The sequence below is a fragment of the Suncus etruscus genome, chromosome 12 (genome assembly GCF_024139225.1).
Source record: "Suncus etruscus isolate mSunEtr1 chromosome 12, mSunEtr1.pri.cur, whole genome shotgun sequence".
In the NCBI taxonomy this organism is placed as follows: Eukaryota; Metazoa; Chordata; class Mammalia; order Eulipotyphla; family Soricidae; genus Suncus; species Suncus etruscus.
This window is the reverse complement of record NC_064859.1, coordinates 62,083,906-62,110,418: the sequence shown is the minus strand read 5'-3', so window position 1 is coordinate 62,110,418 and position 26,513 is coordinate 62,083,906. Positions and strand designations below refer to the sequence as shown.

At 43.4% G+C, this 26,513-nt stretch overlaps 1 protein-coding gene across 1 annotated transcript in view; it reads left to right on the top strand.

The window, feature by feature from the left end:
- Positions 1-713: 713 nt before the first annotated feature.
- TMEM87B (transmembrane protein 87B) overlaps positions 714-26,513 on the top strand; it is a 44,158-nt gene continuing 18,358 nt past the window's right edge. The window contains 12 exon segments of the mRNA XM_049784643.1: positions 714-793; positions 4,706-5,570; positions 5,638-5,802; positions 9,525-9,585; positions 13,121-13,212; positions 15,483-15,617; positions 17,196-17,246; positions 19,856-19,946; positions 21,198-21,259; positions 21,593-21,776; positions 23,757-23,856; positions 24,753-24,846. Of these exon segments, the coding sequence (XP_049640600.1) occupies positions 714-793; positions 4,706-5,570; positions 5,638-5,802; positions 9,525-9,585; positions 13,121-13,212; positions 15,483-15,617; positions 17,196-17,246; positions 19,856-19,946; positions 21,198-21,259; positions 21,593-21,776; positions 23,757-23,856; positions 24,753-24,846 (1,980 nt within the window).

Here is a 26,513-nt window from a genome sequence, read left to right as displayed (position 1 = left end):
CATCTGTGAGGCAAGCACCTTACCTGCTGTCCTATCACTCCAGCCCCTATTGGATTCTCAGTAGCCAATGACCCACTTGCACTCACTTGGTTCCAGGTCTCTGAGTTCATTTCTTTGGGTCAAAGACTCTGTGGGTAGGTCACTGTTAGTGGGGTTAACCACTAAAGATCCTTGTTCTACAAAGAAACTGCCCTTTGAAGTCAAAATGAGGTCAGGATTTTCTCAAGGGTTACCAGAAAGATGAAGTCTATTGACTTGTGCACATTCCAAGGTTTAGAGTCCATCATATCCTAACTGGGAGGAGGGTCCTGGAATAGGCTGTCAAGTGAAGGTAGTACCTTGTTTCCATGAAAATAAGGCAGTGTCTTATATTAATTTTTGATCCCAAAGATGCACTAGGTCTTACTTTCAGGGGATCTCTTATTTTTTCATGAAGAGGAATATGGTACACATTTACTGTTAAATGAAAATAAAGGGAATCTATTACCTGGATACAGTATGATAGTATGGTAGTTGTCAACACAAACCAGACAAATTGTGAATCCTATTGTAGCCAATCAAGGTGGCCCTAGCAACCAATTTATGGTAATTAACTTTCATTCCAAGACAGAGCCTAGGGGGACTTTATTTTTGAGGGGATGCCTTATATTTCACCCAGAAAAAAAACTGTAAGTAGGTCTTATTTTTAGAGGATGTTTTATTTTGGGGGAAACATGATACATGTATGTCTTCAAAGTCAAGTCTGGATTCTTCAGATCAATGTCAAAACCCAAGGCTTGTTTGTGATATCCAGGTAAGCCTGCCTCAGAAACTTATAAACACACAAACATAAATTTCTTAGTGGCATAAAATCATAACTTTCACTATATCCAGGAGCAGCTGCCATCAAATGAGTGAGAACTCGTGGACAAGTTATTCTGTGTCTCATGGGTCAAAGAGCTATTGTACAGTGGGTAAAAATCCATGTTCCCATTGACCAAAGAGGTATTGCCTCATGAGTGAAAACTCCTTGATGTGGTACTATCCTCTGAGTAAAAATCCAATGCAGTGAACTATCACCTCGTGTATGTAAAACACAGTATAATACAGAGTCACTATCCGTGAGTGAAAAACCCAGAAATGACTCTGGGTGCTGTTTTTCAGCCCCAGCCTACCCAAGAAGTCTCCAAACAAATACGGAGTCCTCAACTCTATTGTGTTTGCTGCTATATATCCACGGAATAGAAATAGTTTCCTGGTGCTGAGATTAATCACCTCTTAACAGGCCCACTTATATGAAACATGGTCCTAAATATTTTGTTTTGTGGCCACACCCACCAATGATTAGGAATAACTCCTGACCATACTTAAGGGGAGCACATGGAATGTCAGGATTTGAACCTTGATTGGCTGTGTGCCAGGTAAGCATGCTACGTGCTGTGCTATCTATCCATGTCCTGGAATTTTAGAAGTACTAAACTTAATTTTTAAGCATTTTATTTGTTTTTGTTTTTGTTTTTTTGTTTCTGTGCCACACCTGGCAGCATTCAGGAGTTACTTCTGGCTCTGTGCTCAGAAACTATTCCTGGCAGGCTCGGGGACCATATAAGATGTTGGGGGGACCAAACCCAGGTCTGCTAACATGCAAGAAAAATGCCTTCTTTTCTATGTTATTGCTCCAGTCCTCACTTAAAAATTTTTAGCTTCACCTGCTTGAGGTCTCTCTTGTTTATTAAATAGCCTTAAACTTGCTCAGGTCTTTTTACTGTTCACCATTAAAATAGTTTCTTTCTCTCCTTCTGCTCTTGTTTTGTGAAATTTAATTTTGTTTCTAATAGTTTCTCTCCTTTGTGAGACTATTTTAGTTTTTTCTAACTTTGCTAAATAATAACACTGTGATTTAGAAAATTGATCATAATATAATCATTTAAGGCAATAAATATTCAAATACCAATCCGCAACCAGTATGACCCTCCCTTTACCAGTGCCCCCAAACTCCCACCCACTACCTTAGCTTGCCTCCATGCTAGCATACACAAATTTACTTCATATTGTTTCTTGCAACATAAAGGCAAATGGAATTATCAAAATTTAGATCAACCAGGGTCAATGACTTTTACGTCCCTCTACAGCAGGGGTCTCAAACTTGCGGTTCTTGGGCCGTTTGTGGTCTTCTGTATAACATTTTGTGGCCCTGCCCTAGAGGAATCTTTTTTTGTTTTGTTTTGTTTTAGTTGTTTGGATCACACCCTCCAATGTTCAAGGCTTACTACTGACTTTGTACTCAAGGATCACCCCAACTTTGCCTCCAGTGGCCCGCAGGTAAATTGAGTTTGGAACCCCTGCTCTATGGTGTTACTAAAGTCAGTGTGTAAGAATTTACTAGACTGTGGTTGGTGCAATTTGAGCCTTCTGTGTTACTGTATAGGGTAGGCTTACTGAGCTTGGGAGCTTTCTATGTAACATTCTCATCAAATTTCCTATGATACTACTGGGCTGGAACTATTATAAAATATTGAGGAGTCATGTGGCCATTCAGTCCAGAATTTATAGATCAAAATTGGTGACTTGGAAGTTTGATAAGGTTTAGTCAGGAGCTGGGTTGTTTCTGTCAGAGGGTTTAGGATGTGGCATTAGGCTGTTGTAGTTTATGCAGAAAGGGGAACCTGCCCCCAACTGACACACCCTTTCTGAGAGTGCCACAGAGGCTGTACACTGTATAGTGAGTACAGTGGGTAGGGTGCTTGCCCTACATGTAGACAACCTGGGTACAATCCCCAATATCCTCAATGGTTCCGAAAGTCTTTCAGGAATGTCCCCTCAGCACAGAGCTATGAGTCAGTTCTTAAACACTATTGGGCATAGCCCAAAAACCAAAAAACCAGCAAAAAATTAACAAGGTCTTATTTCTACAAAAAAAAAACTTTTTTTTTAATGCTTAAACACTGTGAATTACAAAGTTGTTCATAATTGTTTCAGGTATTCAATGTTCCAACACCAATTCTTTCAACATGACCAACATGACCTTCCTTCCATTAATGTCCCATTTCTCACCCAACCCCAAATTCTGCCCCCTTAGCAGGCACAAAATTATTTACTTTATATTGCTTATTACAACATATACCTTATAATGGTGTTGCTGAAATCATTGTCTGAGGACTTGCTGACCCATTAGGTTCTAGTTAGTTTTCTGTGTTTCTCTTGGGCTGTCAGTACTGTGAAATTTGGAGATGTGAGGAAGCCACATATGCAGCTATGCACTTCAAGAATTGGGATAAGTCAGCATCTTGACATCTCTTTCAGGTTAGTCATGCAGTTGGGCTATTTATGTACTAAAGGAAGTTGGGAGGGCATCTTTTCAGCAGAGTGGGAACTCTCTCCTGTCCCCATCCTGAGAAGGTTCTAGAGACCTCACCCTGGAGACAGCATTCCTGGGATTACTAAACGGCAGCATCTCTCTCCCTGACCAAACTTTTTTTCATGGTCCCTTGTACTCCCTTGCAAATGGGAACCAACAAAGGTCCTCTCAACTTTGACTGCTGTTCTTAGATTTCAAGTGACTACCTACTAGGGATCTGGGGGCATTTGCTTTGCAGTTATTCTCCTTGCTTCTTCCTGTATAGATCCTGATAATACCTACATACATTTAGAGTTTTTCAGGAAGAAGTCATTCTGATCATGTTATTTTTTTGGTTATTTTGAAAATTCCCCGTGTCAATGATTGGTTTTCAGAAATCATGACTTAAAGTGAATCAGCACATCATGCAATCAGGTCCTCGTGATGTTTTATTTGTTGACAAGCATGATATTTTGTTTCTTGTCAATGTTACAACAAAATGAAGTTGAATAGGATGATGTGCTATCCTGGTGAAGGATTATGGGAGAATCTAGGTAGATTAAGAACTATACTTTTCACTGCTAATATCTTTCTAGAATTGATGGTGACCTTCAGAAAGCTTCCCATTGACTGTCTTGTAAGTCCAGGGTTGAGACATGCTGCTTCACTTGCTCAAATTACTCCTTTCCTGGCCCTTTGTTCTCCAGAATTCAGCTTCCAGTGTAACTCTTTTCCTGTCTCCCTATTTCCTGTGGCTCCAGTAACTACTTAAGCATTATATTATTCCCAAATGAATCCTATTTAATAACATTAGTCCAGGATTATATTGTCCCTCTACAGTTATTTACATTAGATAATACTTTTAAACGAAACTAGTTTCTTTTGGCATTTATTCTGTTTTCACAGTTGAAAATGTCTGGGGCTGGTGCAATACAGCAGGTAGGGCATTTGCCTTGACTACAGCCTACCCAGATTCAATCCCTGGACCCCATTTGGATCCCTGAGCACCTCCAGGAGTGAAACCTGGACTTAGCGCCTGGAGGAAGCCCAAGTTACTGCTGTGTGTGAGCTCCCCAAAATAAAGATTCAAGCAAGTCTTGCCCCTCTTCGCTTTAATCAGGCTATTTTTACATGGATTGGAATTTATTGGTTCTCTTCCTAATGATCTGACACTCACAATAGGATTACCCCTGGGTTCGAATAGCAGATTTGAAAGTTCTGGGCACAGTTTGCTTCACCTCAGAGAGAGGCAAAGTGCGCAGGATTCAAGAGACACAAAGGAGCTGAACTTGAGTCAGCAAATTTAACCCACTTCCCCACTAAGGACCAGGCCGAGGCAGGCTAAGACCTGGACTAGTACCTAGTAACTAGCCTTCCCACCGCTCCGAGCGCCCACCTCCACTCTCAACCGCTGCCTCCATCGGTCCCGCCTCCACCTGTGGCCTCCGCACAAGTATCTCCGCCCCTAGCCCCGCCTATCCAGGCCCCGCCCCCGGTCTTGTCCCTCCCACACGAGAGAGAGCGTAGTCGCGAGTCCGGCATCCAGGTTTGGCCTGCCTCAGCTCCTAGACCCACTTCCGCTCTTCTGGCCCCGCCTCCGGAGCCGATCCTGGCCCCGCCTCCGATCCTAGCCCCGCCTCCGCTTCTAGCCGCTCCTCCGCTCCTAGCCCCGCCTTCGTTCCTAGCAACACTTCCACTCCTAGCAACACTTCCACTCCTAGCCCCGCCTCCGCTTCTGGCCGCGCCTCTATTTCTCCAAGCCACGCCTCCGCTTCTAGCCATTCCTCCTCTCCTAGCCCTGTTTCCGCTCCTAGCCCCTCCCCCCTCCCCTAGCCCCGCCTCCATCGCTAGCCACGCCTCCGCTTCCAGCCATTCCTCCGCTCCTGGCCACGCCTCCTCTCCAAGCCACGCCTCCGCTCCTTGCAACACTTCCACTCTTAGCCCCGCTCCCGCTTCTGGCCACGCCTCCGCTTCAAGCATTCCTCCTATCCTAGCCCTGTTTCCGCTTTTAGCCACGCCCCACCTCCATGCTAGCCACGCCCCCACTTCTAACCACGCCTCTTCTCAAGTCCCGCCCCCGCTCCTGGCCCCGCCCCGCCTCCGCGCCCGGGCTGTCCCCTCCGCTCTGTGGCACGCTGAGGCTCTGGTCACTCCTGGCCCGGGAGCCCTAGCCGTTGCGTCCCGTTCTTGCTGCGGCCCGAACCTCCCGCCCGCCGCCGAGCGGAGCCGCCCACGCAGCAGCCGAGCGTCCCAGGTGCCGGCGGGGCGGGGCGGGGCGGGGCGGGAGGCGTCCCGGACGTCAGGTGCGGTTCCGCGTCAAGATGGCCGCCGCGGGCCGCCCTGGGACCGGGAGCCGGGCCGGGGCCGCGCCCTGCCTTCGCCGTGGAGCCGCGTCCGGGCTGCTGCGCCTCGTCCTCGGCCTGGCCTGCTGCGCGCCCGCGGGCGCCGTGCCCGAGCTCGGGCTGTGGACCGCGACGGTCGATGAAGTAAGTGGCGCGGGCCCCGGACGTGGCGCCTCGCCCGGGCCCGGCCGCCAGCGCGTGTGCGCTTCCCCGGCGCTGCCGGGCGCCCCGCTACTCCGGAGCCTCCCGCAGTGTCTCTGGCGCCCCGCACCCCGCAGTCTCCGGCCCTGTCTTGGCGCCGCTGCTCCTGCACGCCGGGGTGGCGCCTGGACGGACGCGGCCGGGCCGTGCTTTGCTGGAGGAGCCGCTCCCTTTCCGCGCTGCTGCGTTTCCCCGTCCGCTTTCACGCAGTTCCTGCCCGGACTCGGATTCCATCAGAGTTCATTTATTTATTATTTATGAATCAGTGGTTTCTTCCGCCCGCCCGAGCCCCGGATCCCTGGTCGCGCCCGGCGATGTCTTGGCTCTGGCGACGCGGGTTCTCCCCCCACCCCCGGCTTTGCAGATTCCCGGGCGCACCCCTGACGCCCAGAGGACGAGTTGGGGGGCTTCTCTTTGGCTCAACCCAGAAAGCCCGCGTGGTGTTGTCTCTTTCCCTCCAGTAAGGGACAGGGGAGTGTGCAGTTGGCGCCTGCCCCTCTGCCTTGAAGTTCTCTTGGGTCTCTTGGAGCTGCGGACAGAAACCTGGCTGGGACTTGGGATGGATTCGGGAGGAAATTGGAGCCCCTGAATGTGGGAACTCGAAGTTCTGTGCATTTGAGAACTTGGCATCCATCCTAACCTAAGACGAGTGGTCAGGATGCAGCGGCAGAATTTCTAGTTTTGCTCAAATCCAGAGAAAGGGAAAGGAGGCTAGACCTTCTCACGTGTTCCACATGCATTGAGATAGTGTCCACGTTCAAAAGGCAGCACTTCAGTTTCCTCCACCAGATAAAGGGGTGTCAGACAGAGACTGCCTCCAAAACAAAAACTGCCCAGAAAAGGGGAAGAAAAGTAGTTATCTTTCTGAATCTTCACAGTCCTGTGCGACCGTTTTTCTTCCAAGATTTTTGCGAGTCACTTCCCTGCTATACACCAGTGATAGAGCTTTCATATTGTCTTTCCCCAGTTATTGAAAGGTGAAACAAAAGAACTTCACTCACTTGTGGTTTCTGCAGCTTCGGAAGTGAATGGGCACTGGGAACAGCTAATTCAGAGGGGTCAGAGAGATCGAGAGGGGGTAAGCTTGCAACCAGCCAAGCCAGCTTCATACCCAGGTTATACCCTTTCTAGTTCTGATCAGAACTAGGAGTGATCCTTGAGCACCCCTGAGTGTGGGCTAAAACTCTATCCCTACCCCAAATTTCTTTCAATTAAGTCATAATAAACTGTACTGAGAGTGAATCAGATTGTTGGGTCACTGTACTCTCTCTCTCTAAAGTGGGCGGTGAAGTTCCAAATACTTTAGGGAAGAGATTACTTGGCTACTTGAGGAATAGAGATTTACCCCCCTTGGGTCCCTTTAGTCCTATGTGAACCCACATATAATGCAAAGAGTAGCCTGATCTCCCCACCCCACCCCTTTACTAGTTATCAGAACTTGTTCTTCAGAACAAAATTTTAAACTGTAGCTTTCAGTTGTACTTCCGATCTGGCAGGAAATGGTCTTGTGGTTGTAAATTTCAGTGCAAGTGTCCTTCCCTGGGCATGGCTGTGAGAAAGTGACTTTTAGATGTCTCAAGAGGCTACCACAATAGTAGACCCAGTTGATTGATGAGTAATAATTATCCAACTAGAACCTCCGCCTACCTTCCGTATCTGAGCTTCATGAACCTGAGGTCACAAATCTCAAATCTGAATCTGTGGGAACTGAAGCAAGTTCTGAACTGAGCTAAACTCAGGGCTAGAAATGCAGTGGAAGACTGCAATGCAAGCTTTCTGGTGAAGATTCTGAGAGCACCAGCCACTGCAAATGTGAATACTGTATGGTATTGTTGGCACAGAATTGCCAGGTTTCTCTTTTAGGGAGTTAAGAAAGAAGGTTTGGTTCAAACCTAGCTTTGCAGTTCAAGGATCACTTATGGCAGGGTTCCAGGGACCATATATGGTGCTGGAAATATGTGGTGCTGGAAATCGAACCCAGGGCTGCGGCATGCAAAGCAAATGCCCTTCCTGCCCTACTATCTCTCTGGTCCCAAATACTTTTGTGTTGTTTCCCTGTGAGGGTTCCAGTCTCCCTTTTAATGGAAAGCCAGAATCCATATTTTTATAAACTAATTCAGAACTAACAAAGGGTTGGAATGACACCACCCCCACTCCGTCACTCCTGGTAACAATTTTAGTGTGTCAATGAGACTTCTAAGTGTTTCTAATATAAGTGCTAATGGCTCTAGCCACTAAGAATGAATAAGCAGCCTTAAGTCTGGATCCGGGGATATTGTTACTGCACAAGTATATGTGGACAAGTTTTGAGGGCTTGAACAAGGGCAGCAGTTGCAGGAATGGAAGGAACTGAACTGGGGAAGTCTATGAGATAAAGTAGTCATGGCCAGGAAGTGGATGATGGAGAGAGAGGCCTTGGCTGGGCGGACTGCAGAAGAGTTGTGAGAAAAGAGGAAGGAACCTGTTTTACTGAGGACTCTGGATTGCAGTTGAATTTATTCGGAAGCATGACAGTGTTGTTCTGGAGCTCAGAGGAGTGAGCCAAGGAGCTTTGTTGTGTTGGAACTTTGTAGGGAGGAGAAAGTTGTTAAATAAGAGCTACTTGTCCTTTTGGGTTTCTGTGGGGAGATGGGGTTGCGACCCCCAAATGGTGGATCTCTGAGGACCCTTTCCGGTGCTGGGATCAAACCAGGATCAACAGTGTGCAAGGCAAGTGCCTTAAATATTCCCTCTCTGGTCCATTGTTGTGTTTTTTTTTTAATTCCCCATTCTGTTCATTTAAATACAAACCCTTTGGATATGAACTAGTTCAGTCATAGTTGTATCTTTTTTAGTTATGAAGAAGAGTGGATCCTCAAGAACATGTCAGAGAGGACTGGTACTGGCAGGGGACATGATAGGAAAGTTACTGAGGAAAGAGCTCTCTGAAAGTAGGCCTGGTTTTAAGAAAGTGACTCAGTGAAGGGGGATGGAAAAGGTCTTTTAGGAAGTGTTAGGTTGACCCAGAAGAAAGGAAGGTAGGTGGCAGCAAGGTGGGTATTGAGTCAGGTTGTTGTTGGCTAGTCAGGGTGCAGAAAGTACTGTGGAGAGTGTAGTTAAGAGGGCGGTGGTTACATCCAAAATCATGTGTTTTTGTCATAACAGCTGCCCTTGCACCGCTGAGCCCGGGAGGGGGCAGGAGGGGCTGCATTCACTGAGCTGTAGCCCCCAGTGTCTTCTGTATGTTTTTCAGCTCATGCTGGAATCTTTCCTAGTTGTATGCCAATTGCAGGCAGCAGAGACATTTAGGTGATTTTAAGCAAATGAAAATGGGATAAGATTGAATAAAATAATGCCTTGGCAATGGAGAGACAGGGAGTTGAAGCACTTGCATGAGCCTTGCACAGCTGATCCAGATTCAAACTCCAATCCCAGCAATACGTATCATCCTTGAGCAACGCCAGGGGTCACTCCTGAGCACAGAGCCTAGAGTGAGCCTTGAGCTTTCCTCCTATTGTAACCCAACCCCAAATTCTTCCCCTCACTCCTCCAGTAAAATTAAATAGCATCTCGTTATTAGAGAAGTAAAAAGATTAGCACTTTTTGTTCTCTGGGGTAAGACAATGAAAAGGACAGTAGAAAACAAAATTTTAACATGTTTTTTCTGTATTTTTTTTTAATTTTAGAATTCAGGACCATTGGTATTTAGGAAAACTATGTTTAATGCTACTGAGATCAAGTTTTCTGGTAAGTAAAATAAACTAATAAAAATACAATACAACTATATTATAATAGCTAACATATTAAGAACTATTTCATTGATTTGATGTAAACAAACCTAACCTGTATTATAAACTAGGTGTTAATTTGGTGCTGAACAGATAGACGATTTTAGGAGTTTCTTTTAATTCAATAAAAAGAAATTTTTCTGTCTTAGAAACATAATGTGGATGATTTCTTGAAAATCATTGAAATCTAACAAACTGAGTTTCAGCAAAAAGTATTTAACTTTTGTGAGATTTCACTCCAACTCCAAGATTTTAAAGCTAGATTAACTCTGTTATTAATATACATGTTTATTAATATATGTAAAATATAACCGTATTTATATTATTGATATATATTAATTGTGATAATATTAATTTTGTGATTTATTAATATATTAATACATTATGATAAACTTAGGTTCCTGAAATTTTCCTAAATATATATGTGAAATAAAATGCATAATACCTGAATAATTATATAAAGTAAAAATTACTAAATGGGGGGCCGGAGAGATAGCATGGAGGTAAGGCGTTTGCCTTTCATGCAGAAGGTCTGTGGTTCGAATCCCGGCGTCCCATATGGTCCCCTGGGGCTTCCAGGAGCGATTTCTGAGCGTAGAGCCATGAGTAACCCCTGAGCATTGCTGGGTGTGACCCAAAAACCAACAACAACAACAACAACAAATTACTAAATATTAGCATGTTAATTTTAGAACTTTAAAAGTAAACTTGTTTTGCTTGTGTAAATCCTCATTTTCAGAACTAACAATACCTCATAAATCTTGGGGTTGCCAGTTTTTTTGTTTGTTTGTTTTTGTTTTTGTTTTTGGGTCACACCCAGCAACGCTCTGGGATTACTCGTGACTCTGTGCTCAGAAATCGCCCCCGGCAGGCTGGGGGGGGGGAACCATATGGGATGTTGGGATTCGAACCACCATTCTTCTGCATGAAAGGCTAACACTCTACCTCCATGCTATCTCTGCGGCCCTGAGTTGTCAGTTTTTCAATGGACCTTATTTAGTCTTAATCAGTAGGAGTTCTATTTTTCACTAATTTGACCAACCAGGTAATTGGACTGCTGGGGCCAAGGTTTAAGGATAAGGAACAGTTTTCCTATGTGTGGAGCAAATTGCTTTTTACCCCATTTCTTCACATCATGTTGTGATTTTTTTGTTGTGTAATTTTAGATCTTTGCTGAGGGAAGTAGGCCTGACATTAATTAGAATGCAGAAGGTGTTCAAAGCTCTCTGGAGATACTGATCCTTAGAATTGCTAAGAGTTTAAGGAAAAATAGGTTGCCATCTGATGGCTTTCATGAAAATGTTGGCATCTAAATGCCTTTATGTCCATGGTCTAGACAAATAAGATTTTAAAGATGGAGGAGCTGGAGTGATAATAGCTTGCCTGGGGCCGGAGAGATAGCACAGAGGTAAGGCATTTGCCTTACATGCAGGACAAACAGTGGTTCAAATCCCAGTATCCCATATGGACCCCCGTGCCTGCCAGGAGCGATTTCTGAGCACAGAGCCAGGAGTAACCCTTGCATGCCACCAGCTGTGACCCCAACAAACAAACAAACAAACAAACAATATATATAGCTTGTCTGGCACATGGCAGAACGGGGTTCATCCTAACATCACATATGGGATGATCCTGCCAGGAATGAAGTGTCAGGTGTAACCCCTGAGCATCTCCAAGTGTGACCCAAAAGAATAAAAGCAAACAATACGACTGGAACAGACAAAAAAAACACTTGGAATGGACCAAGGAAATACAAAAACTGGTTTTAACATAGCAATGTGTAATTTCTCACATCCTTTTAATAGATCACAGTCAAGACCTGTAAGGGCATTAACATACCTAAAGAGAGAAAGGAGTAAAAGGGAGTTGAAGTGAAAAAAAACACTCATAAAAGAGGGTTTAGTCAGGCAAAAGCTGGCAGTCTCAGCAGTTGATAGGAGAGGGGTATTGATCATGACTGGCTTTGACAGGTGAGGAGGAGCTTTACTCACTCAATGACTGTTGTGGAAGGCCTGTTGAAGAGGGACAGTTCATTATACCCCACTACATGAGTATGGTTCAGTGAGCAGTTGGTTATTCTGTTTATATATCTACCTCAGTGGTTTGGTGATTTTTTTTTCTTTTTTTTTATCGAAGGTCTGAGGGTAATTTATTGAGGACAGGATTGTCTTTTTCAACAAGGATGCTGGAGTAACTATGGGGAAATCAGCGTTCACTTTTATTCTGGACTCTGGACTCAGGCACTCCTGATTCTCTGTCTTCTATGTACACGTGTGCAGGGCCTTTAGACGTTGTCACACTGCAGCCCTGCTCATTTGTCTCCACAACAAGTGGCCTTTTTGCCATTTCTAATCTGCTATTCAAGTGAACTTTTCTCATTTCAGATGTTTCTTTAATCTCTAAAAGTTTAGCTTTGAAAAAGTAGCTTATTTTCTAGTTTAACATTTTTCTTTTTGTCTTTAAATATGTAGGAAATAAAATTATGGTAGCTGCTTTCACATTTATTCAGTCATTTCATGATCTTTGTCATACTGAGTGATTTGTTTTATTGTTATGGGTCAAGCTTTCTTGCTTTGTATAGCTGATTTTTTTGTTCACAAGATTAGGCATTTTTAATTTTGCATTCTCTTGAGCTGTATAATGTTGGATTTCTTTGACAACTTTGTTCTGGCGGATAGTTAAGTTTATGTTATCATTTTGATCCTTTCTAGGTTTTTTTGGGAGGGTGCAGAGGGAGTTGTTGGTAGACCCAGTGGTGTTCGGTTTTACTCCTGGCTCTACACTTAGTTATCAGTGATGTGTTTTGGGACTTGCACACCACTCTCAGCAATTTTGGTAGAGGCAGTGTTGACAAACTTCTGGCATGTTCTGCATAGAGTCCACAGTCATTCTTTATGTTCTGAGTGAACAGATTGTCAAAGAAAACATCATAGGATAGTTTGATGACTTAACATATCCAGCAACTGAATCTTGTATGTGTTTGGGTGTCCGGAGGATCTCCCAGATTATGCTTTGATGCACAGGGACTCCTCTTGTGAGCTGGGTCGCAGGTGATTCAGTTCAAAGACCCGAGGATGTGTTGCTCCAGCATTAGGATGCTGGGTATCACCAGGCTGTTCCCCATGTTCTGGAGTCTCCAGAGCAGTTCAGGCTAATGTGGAACTCTGCAGTCAGTAGTGGGACTCAGGAGTGGCTGCATGTGAGGCATTTGAGTGTTCACTCCCTGTCCTGTTACTCAGCTCCACCTGAGTTTATTGAAATAATAGACTTAACATTGAGGATTATCAGTAGCAATCTAGTATAGTAATCTTTAGTCAAAGAGAATTCATTTTAATGACTTTTTATTGTTTTGCAGTAGCTGGAGAAATTAGGTACATAGTGTTTCATTGTAATGTAGTCTGTTTTAAACCGCATTCTTGGAAATTTACATTTCTGTTGTCGTATACATATATGCGTGTTATTTTTGTAAAATGAGCCTTTCTCTTTCTGAACAGTTAAGTCATTCAGTTGTTCTGGGCCTGTGAAGTTCACCATAGAGTGGTATTTGAAGTACTATGTCTGTCACAATGACTTTTATAACCTGGAAGTAAGTAAAGCACACATTTTTTATTTATGTAAAACTGTGAAGGAAATGACAAGTATAGAGATTCAACATGCATCAGGTGTGGAGACTAAAAATGCAGCTTGCGGGCCAGAGAGATAGCACAATGGTAGGGCGTTTGCCTTGCACATGGCTAACCCAGGATGGACTCGGGTTCGATTCCCAGCATCCCATATGGTCCCTTGAGCTTGCCAGGATCAATTTCTGAGCTCAGAGCCAAGGAGTAACTCCTGAGCATCTCTGCGTGTGGCCCAACCCTCCTCCCACAAAATGCAGTTATAGAAGCCACGTTGATTTATTTAGGACTTTGCCAATAAGTGGTCTGATTCTATCAAAGTTCATGCTCTCTGAGAAGTATCTAAGCCTTTTTCATTCTTTATGGCTTATGAAAACTGTTTGTAAATGTTTAAATTGCATAAGTAGAATCTCTAAAGGGACTGTAGTGACATGCAAATTATGAAGTAAATGAAAGAGTAATAACAAGGTTTTATCTTGTAGGTATCAGAGATGAGAAGCTTCAAACTTGAGTGGAGGAAAGGAGCCACACAAAGAGGAGGGAGAAAGCTGAGGGGCAGGAGGCGAAAGAAAGAAAGGAAGGAAGGAAGGGAGGAGGGAGGGAGGGAGGGAGGGAGGGAGGGAGGGAGGGAGGGAGGAAGGAAGGAAGGAAGGAAGGAAGGAAGGAAGGAAGGAAGGAAGGAAGGAAGGAAGGAAGGAAGGAAGGAAGGAAGGAAGGAAGGCAGGAAAAAAGAGAGAGGGGTGGGGAGAGAGAGGAGAGAGAGAAAAATCATTTCCTTTTCAGCTTCTCTTAGCTGAATATAACTTCTCCTAGCATGAATATAGTTGTGTTTCCAATTCCATTTTTCTTGAACACCTGCCTTTTTTATTTTGTCCCTTAATGTTTCCCCCTTTATACTACTCTTTGCACTACACACTTGAGTGTTTTTCCTAAGAATAGAGCTAGCTGCTCACTGAAAGTCAGAACGGACATATCAGATGCCAGTTGGTTTCATGTATATGTGAGATAGAAACTGACGAGCAGATGAGATCAAGTCTTTGGGTTCCAGCAATCCTGTTATGCATGGGTCTTACTCCTGAGATATGCACCATGCTGGAAACCATTGTTTACTATTTGAAGAAAAAAAAAGGATGCTTACTTAAACATGCACCTATCACAGGACAAGACCCTGATGATTTTGGAGCATATAAACAATTTATTTTTGCAAAATTTCATCACTTTGACTGTCCCTGATGTCTCCTCATGGTTAAGGTTGTATTTTTGGTAGGCATACCCCCAAAACAAATTTATCCCATTTTTTGATGATACTAACTTGAATCAGTGAAAGAATTGTCTGTAAGGTTTCTCCACTGGAAAGCTGCTTGATTATCTTTTCCTGGTAGCAGTAATTTATGAGGAATTAATTTTGTACTGTAGATAATTTGTGTTTATTTTTTTATTCCTTCACTAGTTGTAACATCCTTTTGTAATTCCTGCCTGATGAGTAAGTTCTTACTATAACAGTTGCTAAATGGGATTTTTTTTTTTTTCACATTCTCTTGGTGGTTCTCAAGGATGCTGAGCATATGAGATGCTGAGGATCAAAACTAAGTTGACCGCATGCGAGATGGGCACCCTGCCCATTATAATATTTCTCCAGCCCCTGCATTCACTGTTTTTACTTTGCTATATGAGTTGTAACACTACTTACATTTTTAATATTTTGTCCTGTCTTTAAGGCAGTTGGCACCGCTTGATTTTTCTTTTTTCACTACTGGGTGTCATAGTTATTTAGGATCTAGTCATCCTTTCACCGACATGAAGCACTTCAGGTTAGGATGAACGAAATATCAGTATTCTGAAAGCAGGGAGCCTCTCCTGTACTTCCAGTTCAATTAGGAGCCCTTCTTCATGCTATGTTTTACTTTATTTTAACTTTCGGTTAAATGCTGCTTTCTCTGTCTTGTCACTTACATGTGGGAAAATTCTTAGTATACAGTGTTTTGTTCAAATTATGCTGTGATCACTTACTCTAAGATTATGCTTGTATTTTATATTACTGTATATGAGCCAGTTGGACTGGCTCTGATGTTGATTTCCTCAATTATATGTAAAATTATTTTCATAAATTTTATTTGTTTTGCCTATTTTCAAATTTGGTAAATTGAATGTTTTATTATTCTTTAGACATTAAATTTTATTTATTTTCTTGGGTAACCAGTATGGAAATAAGTTATAACTTCAGTTTCATCTTGGATAGGAACAGTTACAACTGCATCAGCTAACCATAAGTGAAGATTTTTGTAGTAGTTATTTCAAGACTGTTGAGTGTTGGAAAATGAAAAATGAAAACTTAGATTGCAACAGTGATTTACAAGTGTTTCCTTCATTGAATGTGAGTATGTTTTTCCCTTGTTAAAATATTATTCACATGCCTGCCTCAGAGGTGGGGTGGGGAGAACTGGGGACATTGATGGGACATGTTCACTGGTGAAGGGTGGTGAACATTGTAAAGACTGGAACCCAGTCATGAAAATGTTGTAATCATGGTGTTTAAATAAAAGAAGAAAAAAACACATTAATCCCATGAGCTATCTTATCAGTGTTTTGATAAAGGCAGGTGCTTAAAGTGTTTTTAGGTTTAGCTCTTTCTTGTGTGGTAGGATAAAAGGTATTGGCATCACTATTCTGTATCTTCCATTCTTTTACCAAAGAGACCTTGAGAGGAACCATTTGTCATCCTTTTATGATCTATTGACAGTTCATTTCTCATTCTCTATAACAGTCAGACCTTTGCCCCAACATTCCAACAGAGCAGCTCTAGGCAGGAACACCAGTGCTCTCCCAAGTTAAATCCACTGACATTTTCTTCTGGAAAATATCTCTAAACACAAAGATTCTAAAGTTCTTTTTAAAGTGTGTGCTAGGGGCCGAAGCAATAGCACAGCAGTAGGGCATTTGCCTTGCACATGGCTGATCCAGGACAAACCTCGGTTTGATCTCTGGCGTCCCATATGGTCCTCTGAGCCTGCTAGGAGTGATATCTGAGCGTATAGCCAGGATAACCCCTGAGAGTCATTGGGTGTGACCTAAAAGCCAAAAAAAGAAAAATAAAAGTGTGTGCTAAAGTGTCATAACACTCAGTGGAATATACATATATGAATATTCAAACAGCAGTTTGATGAAGATTTCAAAGCCTACATAGTACCTCCATGTACCCAGCTAAGTCTTAGCTCCTTTCACTTCTTCAGACTCTCCCTTCCAGTGACATCCAGTTTTCTGATCATGTGATGTTTCTTTTTTTGTTTTGGTTTTCTTGAACACCAACATTACTCAGGGATCATCCTGGCTGTCTTTAGGGACCGTATTGAGTATGGGGACCCAATTGGGATTAGCTACATATAAGACATGTGCTTTCCCTAGGGGAGTGTCTCTCTAGCCCCCTAAGTGAATTTTCAAAGACAGTGTTTTAACATGTTTTTTTCTTTTTCTTTTCTTATATATATATTTTGTTGTTGTTGTTGTTGTTGTTATTTTTTAGTTTGGGGATCACACCCGACAGCGCTCGAATTACTCCTGGCTCTACGCCCAGAAATCACTCCTGGCACGATCAGGGGACCATATGGGATGCCGGGATCTGAACCACCGTCCTGCATGCGAGGCAAATGCCTTACCTCCATGCTATCTCTCCGGCCCCAATGTGTTTTTTCTTAATTATTAAAAAATTCTTTTTCCCAGGGCCAGAGAGATAGCACGGAGGTAGGACGTTTGTCTTGCGTACAGAAGGACGGTGGTTCGAATCCTGGCATCCTATATGGTCCCCCGAGCCTGCCAGAAGCAATTTCTGAGCATAGAGCCAGGACTAACCCCTGAGCGCTGCTGGGTGTGACCCAAAAAAACAAAAACTTAAAAACAAAATTCTTTTTCCCTATCATAGAAATGTAGTATATAATGAAATTACTTTTTTTTCCAGAATAAGGACCTAATAAACAACAAAAATGTTTCGAACATGGAAGGATCAACGGTAAGTAATTTTATTTGCCTTTAAAGCAAATCTTTAAAAGTCATAGTGAGATTAGAAAAAAGTCTGATGGATATAAAGTTGAATTATAAAAATTGACATTATAAAGTTGGATTAGTTAGTAGAATTGGTAGAATCACATTTAAAATCCTTTTTGTTTGTTTGTTTTGATTAGGAGGGAGGAACGGAGGGGAGAAAAAGTTTGGTTTGTTTTTTTTTTTTTTTTTGAAGGTAATATCAGTGATCAAATCCAGGACTCCATACATGTATAGTATGCATTCTACTCCTAAATTTTATCACTGTTCCTAAAATAGTGTACTTTTTTATATCTATGAATTGTGTACATCTTTTTTGTTTTTGTTTTTGGGTCACACCCGACAGCGTTCAGGGGCTATTTCTGGCTCTACGCTCAGAAATTGCCCTCGGCAGGCTTGGGGGATCATATGGGATACCAGGATTCGAACCACCGTCCTTCTCCGGCCCTGAATTGTGCACATCTTTGTGGGCCAGAGAGATGGTACAATGGATAGGGCTCTTGTCTTGCATGTAGCCAACCTGGGTTTAACCTCCTGCATCCCATATTGTCCCCTCAAGCCAGCCAGAAGTGATTCCTGAATGCAGAGCCAGTAGTAACCCTTGAGCACTGCTGTGTATAGCCCAAAAAAGCAAAAAAGAGAAAAAAGTGGTAATATAGCATAAATTTCTTTGAAGCCTTCTTTTGATCCTCATAGCTTTTCTCTAAGCAAATAAAGAAATAGGATTAGGGTGGGGTTTATGGGAGACCCTGAATTCTGTGCACAACTGAGGTCTTTGAGCTGTGGCCCCCATAGCAGCTTTTTTTTTTAAAGACATTTAAAAAAAAAAGATCCAAGACACACATAGCATAGTCCCACAGGGGTCTCAAACTCAATTTACCTGGGGGCCGCAGGAGGCAAAGTCGGGGTGATCCTTGAGTGCAAAGTCAGTAGTAAGCCTTGAACATTGGAGGGTGTGACCCAAACAACTAAAACAAAACAAAACAAAACAAAAAAAGATTCCTCTAGGGCAGGGCCACAAAATGTTGTACAGAGGGCCGCAAATGGCCCGCGGGCCATGAGTTTGAGACCCCTGGCATAGGGTGAGGGAAGTAAATATGGAATTGGGTGAGTTGCTTAAAGTTGGAATAGTAAGCAGTTATGAGAGTTTAAAAAAAAAAGTTTAGGAACTGAGCAGGTTCGAAAGACGGCAGAGTTTTTGTTTTCATATTGTGACTTTTTTCCATTTTGGAGGGGGAGAGGGCTGTTTCTTGGGGCCACAACTAGTGGTGCTCAGGGCTTACTCTGGCTCTGTGTCCAGGGATCACTCCTGGTGGGCTTTGGGGGGACCATATTGGGTACCGAGGATCGAACCCAGGACAGCCACGTTCATCACAAACACTGTATTGTCGCATGACTCTTCTGTTTACTTCAGAATGTTGTGCTGAGAGATTGCAGCAGTAGGGCATTTGCCTTGCCCAACACTCCACATCAGTCTCTGACACTACACATGGTTCTATGAGCATAGAGCTCCAAGTGAATCCTTATCATTGCCAGATGTGGCTCACTTACCCTGCAGTGGCCAGGAGAAGCTCTTTACTAGTGTTCCATACAGTAGAAGAGTGGAAAGGACGTTTTTAGGAAGAAAGTTGGCCAGTGTATGGAATGTCTGTCTCAAATACAGGCAGGGGGTATGGAAGGAGTTGAGGGGCATTGGTGGTGGGAATGTTGCACTGGTGAAGGGGGTGTTCTTTGTATGACTGAATCCAACTACAAACATGTTTGTAACCACATTGTTTAAATAAAGATATTATAAAAAATGAATAAAATGGATATAATTTAAAAAACAGACTTCATAAATATTACCTGGTCAGTTTATCTCACTGGTAGCATAAAAGCTAGTGGGGATTCAGTGATAAAGCCTATGTATTTATGTATGACTGAGTCATTTATTTTTTTGGTTGATTTTTTTTTTTTGAGTTTTGTTTTGTTTTTGGGCCACATCTAGCTTGCTCAGGGGTTACTCTTAGCTCTATGCTCAGAAATAGCTCCTGTAGGCTTGGAAGACCATATAGGATGCCAAGGATTGAACCCAGGTCCATCCCAGGTCGTCTGCCTGCAAGGCAAATGCTTGGTGCTGTGTTATCACTCCAGCCCCTGACTTAGTCATTTCTAACCAGGTTTTTCATCCTTAGTTAAAAAAAAAAATTTTTTTTAACTTTTCATGATGAATGATAGGATGGGAATTCCGAGCCATAGTGGAGAAATTTTTTGGATAATGAGACTGAATGAATTCTGGTATTGTGAGAGGACAAACCCACAGAAGAATCAAAAGCAGGAAACACTCTAAGAGTGACCAAGACTTCTTCCCTCTTCCATTCCTCTGGTCTGGGAGAATGGTGGTCAGTGTCTTGCTCCCCTATTGTCATTCTTGTTCACTCTTTTTTGTTTGTTTGTTTGTTTGTTTGTTTTTTGAGTCCATCAGAAAAGTGGCCTAATTCAATTACTTAAAATGGTTTTAAAATGTGGTGAATTATTGTGTGATTTATCTTTAAAGCAGCAATTTAAAAAAATTAAAGGAACCCCCTTTCGTTTCAGGATGTTGTAGCCAGAACACAGAGAGATGGGTTTCATATCTTACTTGTTTCTATAAAAACAGATAAATCAGATGCAAGTTGGAGTTTGAACGGTACAGTAAAATTGCAAATCTGTATTCGTATCTTTGTGTTTCTTTTAAATCTATGCCAGTGTTAAGATTCCACACTCAAGGGACCGGCACAATAACACAGTGGTAGGGCGTTTGTTTGCCTTGCATGCGGCTGACCAAGGACTGACCTGGGTTCTATCCCAGGCGTCCCATATGGTCCCTCAAACCAGGAGCGATTTCTGAGCGTATAGCCAGGAGTAACCCCCGAGTATCACTGGGTGTGACCAAAAAATTTTTTTTCGTACTCAAGATTTGCTTCTGTTATGGGCCAGAGCAATATATTACAGTGGGTGGTGCCTGACCTGACTCCCACTCTGAGAAAGCCACCAGGTAGTGCCAGGGATTGAACCCCAGACTTTTGCTAGCAAAGCCTGAATTTCAGTCTTCTGTACCAATTCCCCAGCCCACAAGGAATTTGAAGGGTTTGAATGTTTTCAAATAGCATAGTTGCTTTGATTCATTCTGGAGTGACTCACAAAAGTTAGACAGCATCTGAGCACCCCTGGAAATTTGCAGACAGCTCTGACTCAACCACACTACGCCAAGGGCACCCAGCCTGGTGAGAGGTGAGATAGGGAGCTGGCTGCAGGCTCTGAGGTAGCTGCACTGTAATGCTGTGTGAAGTGGGACTTCCTTCTATCTGCTGCTGAGAGGGCTCAGAAGCAGGAAGAGGCCAATAAGAGGTGCCCCTGGAGTCATTCTGCAGCCTAGCTCTGTGCCCTTCACTGCATGCTTTGCCTCTCACCAGAACCAGCAGGAAGTGGTTAATAGCATGTCAATAGCTAGACAAGTCACTATGCCATGGGTTCTGGGCCTACCCAGAACTGGCCACTCTACTTATTATTGCTGTCCCAGTTGATAGCCCATCCTACATGTTGGCATTTCATGATTTATCCCCCAAGTTATGTTAAGAAAGGCAAAGTTTAGGGAATGGATTCAGTGGGGTGTGGGTCTGAGGCCAAAACTTCTGTGCTGTCTTGGTGAGGGACATTTGCCTGGGGTTTCTACCAGCACATTAAGTGCACATTAAGTCAGAGTGTTTAAATGCTCTTGATAGATCATCATACACTAGTAATTATCAAGTGCCCTGTGTGCTGGGTGAAAATCAAGCATTTGTTACTTGGGTCTTTTTTGGAACCTATTGGGAAGTGAAGTTATATTTAATGACTTAAGAAAAGACCAGTGGCTAATTTAATTCTTTCATTTCTTCGTTCCCACTCTGACCTTCATCAGTTTCTCTTTCTATGAAGGGGCCTCATGGCTATATCTCTGCATCGGATTGGCCTCTAATGATTGTGAGTATATCTTTTGTTTTTCTTTTTTAAAAAGATAAATTTTGTATTCTAATTGGAACACTTGTAACCCACAGTTTTGCCATGCTAACTACTCTCTATTTCTGGTATGAGTGACTAGAAAATATAGCGATCATTTATTCTATATAGAAAAGCCAGTTTTCAAGGCTCCAGGGCTGGCGTTCCCCACCCTCTGCCCTCCCCGCTACCCTTTCCTTCCTCACCTCCCTCCCTCCCTCTTTCCTTTCCTCCCTCCCTCCTCCCCCCCAAAAAAAAAGAAAAGTCAGTTTTCAAGTGATCAAAAAAGACTTAATTGAATTATTTCTCTTCCTACAGTTTTACATGGTGATGTGCATAGTTTATATTTTGTATGGTGTACTCTGGCTGACGTGGTCTGCCTGTTACTGGAAAGATATACTAAGAATACAGTTCTGGATTGCAGCAGTTATTTTCCTGGGAATGCTTGAAAAAGCCGTTTTTTATAGTGAATACCAAAACCTCAACAGCACAGGGCTATCAAGTAAGTTGAGTTGTATGAATAGATATGAATCCAGGGCTCCTTGTATCTGCAAGCCCAGCTGGAGTAGAGCCTCCTTGGTGCATGTGGTGTGGGACTGGCCACATGATAGAGGAAGAGGGAAGCAAGAAGATATTTTTCACAGCCAGATTCTGATCTAGGCCAACATGTCTGTGGTCCTCAGCTTCTATTGTCTTGTTCAAACTTGGCCTTATTTTTTCTTCTGGGAAAAAGAAAACTCCCATATCATTGGGTGATAGGATAAAGGCATTGTGAAATTCTAAACAGGAACCTCTGGGTATCATCTCTTTTAATTTCAGAAAAGGAGAGGGAAGGGGCCAGAGTGGTGGCTCAAGTGGTAGGGTGTTTGCCTTGCACGGAGCTAACTTAGGACTGACCGCAGTTCAATCCCCCAGCGTCCCATATACCAGGAGCGATTTCTGAGTGCATAGCCAGGAGTAACCCCTGAGCATCACGGGGTGTGGCCCAAAAAGCAAAAAAAAAAAAAAAAAAAAAAGTAAAGTAAAGGGATAAGAATTTAGTCACAGGGAGTCTAGTCAGTAGTTAAAGAAAGCCTGTAGCCTCCTTGCATCTTTCCCTGTTCTAAACAGAAAGACCACTAGATAGTCACACCTCACCTGGGCACTGAAGGCTTCAGAAAGGCCCAGAAGAAAAGTTCAGCCTTGAGCAGAGAATTAATGCAGAAAAGGGGAGTGCCTTGAGGTGTGAGAAGCCTTACAACAGTTTCTGAGTAGCTGATTAGACATGAAATTCATGGGCTGGACCGATAGTACAGGTAGGGCATTTGCCTGGACCCAGACAAGTCAGGTTCGATCACCGACATCTCATATGGTCTCTCAAGCACTGCCAGGTGTGGCCCAACCCCCCAAATAAAATTAAAGAAAAATAAACTGCATATTTTCAGAAAATGTGCTTGGACTTGTGTATTATAAAAAAAATATCTGGGCTGGGGAATGAGTTGGAATATAAATGAAACATGTTTGGCATAAGTGTGGTGTGATAATTGACACTGATTAATGGGCATGTGGAAGTTTATTGTGCTGCTTTCTCTGTGTTGGAAAATGTTTGTACTGTACCTCCTTTCAAAAAGTTTAAGGGACAGGAGAGATAATACAGCCAACCTAGCTTCAATCCCCAGCACCCCAAAGAGTTCCCTGAGCATAGAGCCAGAAGCAAGTCCTGAGCACCGTCAAGTGTGGATCAAAAATCAAAATAACACAAAAGAAAAAGGTTAGAATGGGGCCGGAGAGATAGCATGGAGGTAAAGCGTTCATTGGTTCGAATCCCAGTATCCCATATGGTCCCCGAGCCTGCCAGGAGCAATTTCTGAGCCTGGAGCCAGGAGTAACCCCTGAGCGCTGTCAGGTGTGACACCCCCCCCCCAAAAAAAAGCCTCTCTACCATGGGGCCAGCGTGGTAGCACTAGAGGTAAGGTGTCTGCCTTGCTAGTGCTAGCCTAGGACGGACCTCAGTTCGATCCCCCAGCATCCCATATGGTCCCCCAAGCCAGGGGCAACTTCTGAGCACATAGCCAGGAGTAACCCCTGAGCATCACTGGGTGTGGCCCAAAAACTAAAAAAAAAGAGAAAGAAAAAGGTTAGAAGGACATGCACAAAAGAATAAAAGAAAGATTCATCCAGGGAGGTATATTAAGAGTATTCTTTTGGGGGCACCAATGAATGAGGCCGCTGCCTAAGCCCACCAAAAAGAAAAGTTTGGGGCTGATTTAGGTTGGTAAAAGGCAGGTTTGCCAATAGCGATGATCATATGTGACCTGAGGATTTCAGGAGCTGTGAGTTCCATCAGTGAGGCTTTCAGCATTTGTTGGATCCTGTAACTTGGGACTAAAACCTGACTAGTTCTTATAAAAGAAGAATGTACCTATCCAAGGCCATACTCAGACTCCTTAGTGGCAAATGTCTGGGTGTGCACAAGAGTGAATGTGTCTTTCTTCCTCCTTAGCCCAAAGTCTCCTGATATTTGCGGAGTTGATATCAGCTGTGAAAAGGACTTTGGCCCGTCTGCTGGTGATCATTGTGAGTCTGGGCTACGGTATTGTGAAGTAAGTAAGTCCTGGTGTGTGGAGAACAGATTCAGTGTACAGTCTTGTGATTCTGCCTTTATATTGTGACCAGCATCAAACCGTATCATACTCATATCGTAATCTACATCCCATGGGAAAGTGGCTATAAGAACACACTTGTGGGGCCAGTGAGGTGGCGCTAGAGGTAAGGTGTCTGCCTTGCAAGCGCTAGCCAAGGAAGGAACAAAGTTCGATCCCCCGGCATCCCATATGGTCCCCCCCAAGCCAGGGGCAATTTCTGAGTGCTTAGCCAGGAATAACCCCTGAGCATCAAACGGGTGTGGCCCCAAAAACCAAAAAAAAAAAAAAGAAAGAAAACACTTGTAAGGATTTGCATGTGCCAAATTATTGATACTGCCCTCAGGATTCTGAATTTAGGCCAGTGACTGTGTAAAGAAATAAATAGTCTCCTTTAAGGACAATTAGGACTTCTTTATAACGATGCTTGAGTGCTGAGGAGATTGCTGAGAGGGGCCAGAGCACAAGCATTGCTTATGGCAGGGAGTTCCCCCCACTCCCCAATACTCTAACCCTGGTCCACATGTTCCCTGAGTGTTGCCTACCAGCTGAATTCTGAGCTGGGAATAGCCCCCTGCACCACTTTGGTATGACCCTGAGAAAATATCAAAAAATTTGGGGGCAGGGGACAAATTCTAAATTTCCCTGTTAAAATTGTGACTACTGAGGATGTAGAAGTGTATTGTCTAAAATTTCAATTATGAAGAAGGGTATGGTATGATAAATCTAATCATTCTGGAAAAAAAGACCATGGGAGGTCCAGATTGACTGTTGCAGTGCTAGAAACGGGTCGTTCCTTTGTTGATGTGGCAACCACCTATATCTCCCCTTTCCCTGTTTTCTCCTCCTCCTTCTAGGCCCCGTCTAGGCACAGTCATGCACCGAGTAATTGGCCTGGGGATTCTTTACCTCATCTTTGCAGCTATTGAAGGCGTGATGAGAGTCATTGGGGTAAAGCCATATTCATTTACCTCCACTCCTGTATGTTCTGCTGTGAAGTACAGTCTTGCTTTGCATCACCTGAGATGAAACTCAAAAGACAGGACATTTATGAGAAAGGTTCTTATTGGAGGCTCGCCCCCAGAGGAATATTTCCCTATTTTTTTTTATTTATTTATTTATTTTTTGGTTTTTGGGCCACACCCGTTTGACGCTCAGGGGTTACTCCTGGCTATGTGCTCAGAAATCACCCCTGGCTTCGGGGGACCATATGGGACACCGGGGGATCGAACCGCGGTCCATCCACTTGCAAGGCAGACACCTAATCTGCAGCGCCACCTTCCCGGCCCTATTTCCCTATTTTTTAAGGCTTTCTGAAAGTGAAACACTAGATCAACATCTTTTTTTTTTTTTTTGAGGGGTTGACACACCTAGTGGTGCTCAGGGATTACTACTGGTGGGCTTTGAGGACCATATGGGATGTCAGGATTAAACCCAGTCAGTATGTCCAAGGCAAATGCTATCCCAGCTCCTCCTCAAGTATTTTTTCTAAATGATGGTACTGATTATAAAAAACGCCTCTGATATTACCCAGGAACTAGTTTTCTCTCGTTTATTTATTTTTGCTTTGGAGATCACACCCAGTAGTGCTCAGGGATCATTCCTGGTGGGCCTCAAGAGACCCTCTGGGGCCTTGGGAATCAAACCCATTGACTGTGTACAAGACAGATGACCTATGCACCGTTTTGTCTCTCTAGCCCCCTCCGCCCATTTTTATAAAGTATTTGTCTTGTCATTATGCACCTCGAACATTAATTTGTTCCCTAACTCATAATGTGTAGTGCCCTTCCTGCATCTGTACCTCATTACACATTAATTCTTCAATGGTTGTGAGTTGGCTCCGAATCTTGTGCCCTCACATTTCTGGAATTTGACAGATTCTTCCTACTGTTAGAAGAAGCAGGAGGAGGTTGTGTTCAAGGAAATAAAGACTTGTGACATGTGCCATAGTGTAGAAAGAGCTCTAAAGAATATAGCTCATGCCTGGGAAGACTACTAGCTGTCTATATCTCAGGTTCTCTTTAAGAACATGGCTGATGAGAGCTGGAGTGATAGCACACTGTATAGGGTGTTTGCCTTGCACATGACTGACCTGAGTTTGATTCCTGGCATCCCATATACAGCCTTGTATACAGCCTGCTCGGAGTAACTTCTGAGTTCAGAGCCTGGAATAATCCTTGAGTGCCGCTGGATGTTGCCCCAAAAAAAGGAACAAAACAAAATTAGTTTTGGGAGACTGGGGAGATAGTACAGTGGAAAGGTTTGGGTGTTCCTGCCAGGGACACAATTAAGATGTGGTTATTCTTTTTTGGAGGGAGATCACGCATACACAAAGACACAAAGACAAACATGGAGACAGACAAAGGTGGGAAAAGGATTTCAGATCCAAATCCAATTTCGGTTATTGAAACTCAAGGCCTGCCTTATATACTTTTTGTGGACACAGTTCCGCTCATAAATATATTGATAGGGGATAGATACATAGAACAGGCCAGATTGTCCAGATAACAGGACCCATTGGCGAGTGGGATGGAATGTACAGATAATGGGATCCATCTCCATCAGGCCGGGGTACACTGATAATGGAACCCGTCTCAGGCAGTTCAGAATTACAGATA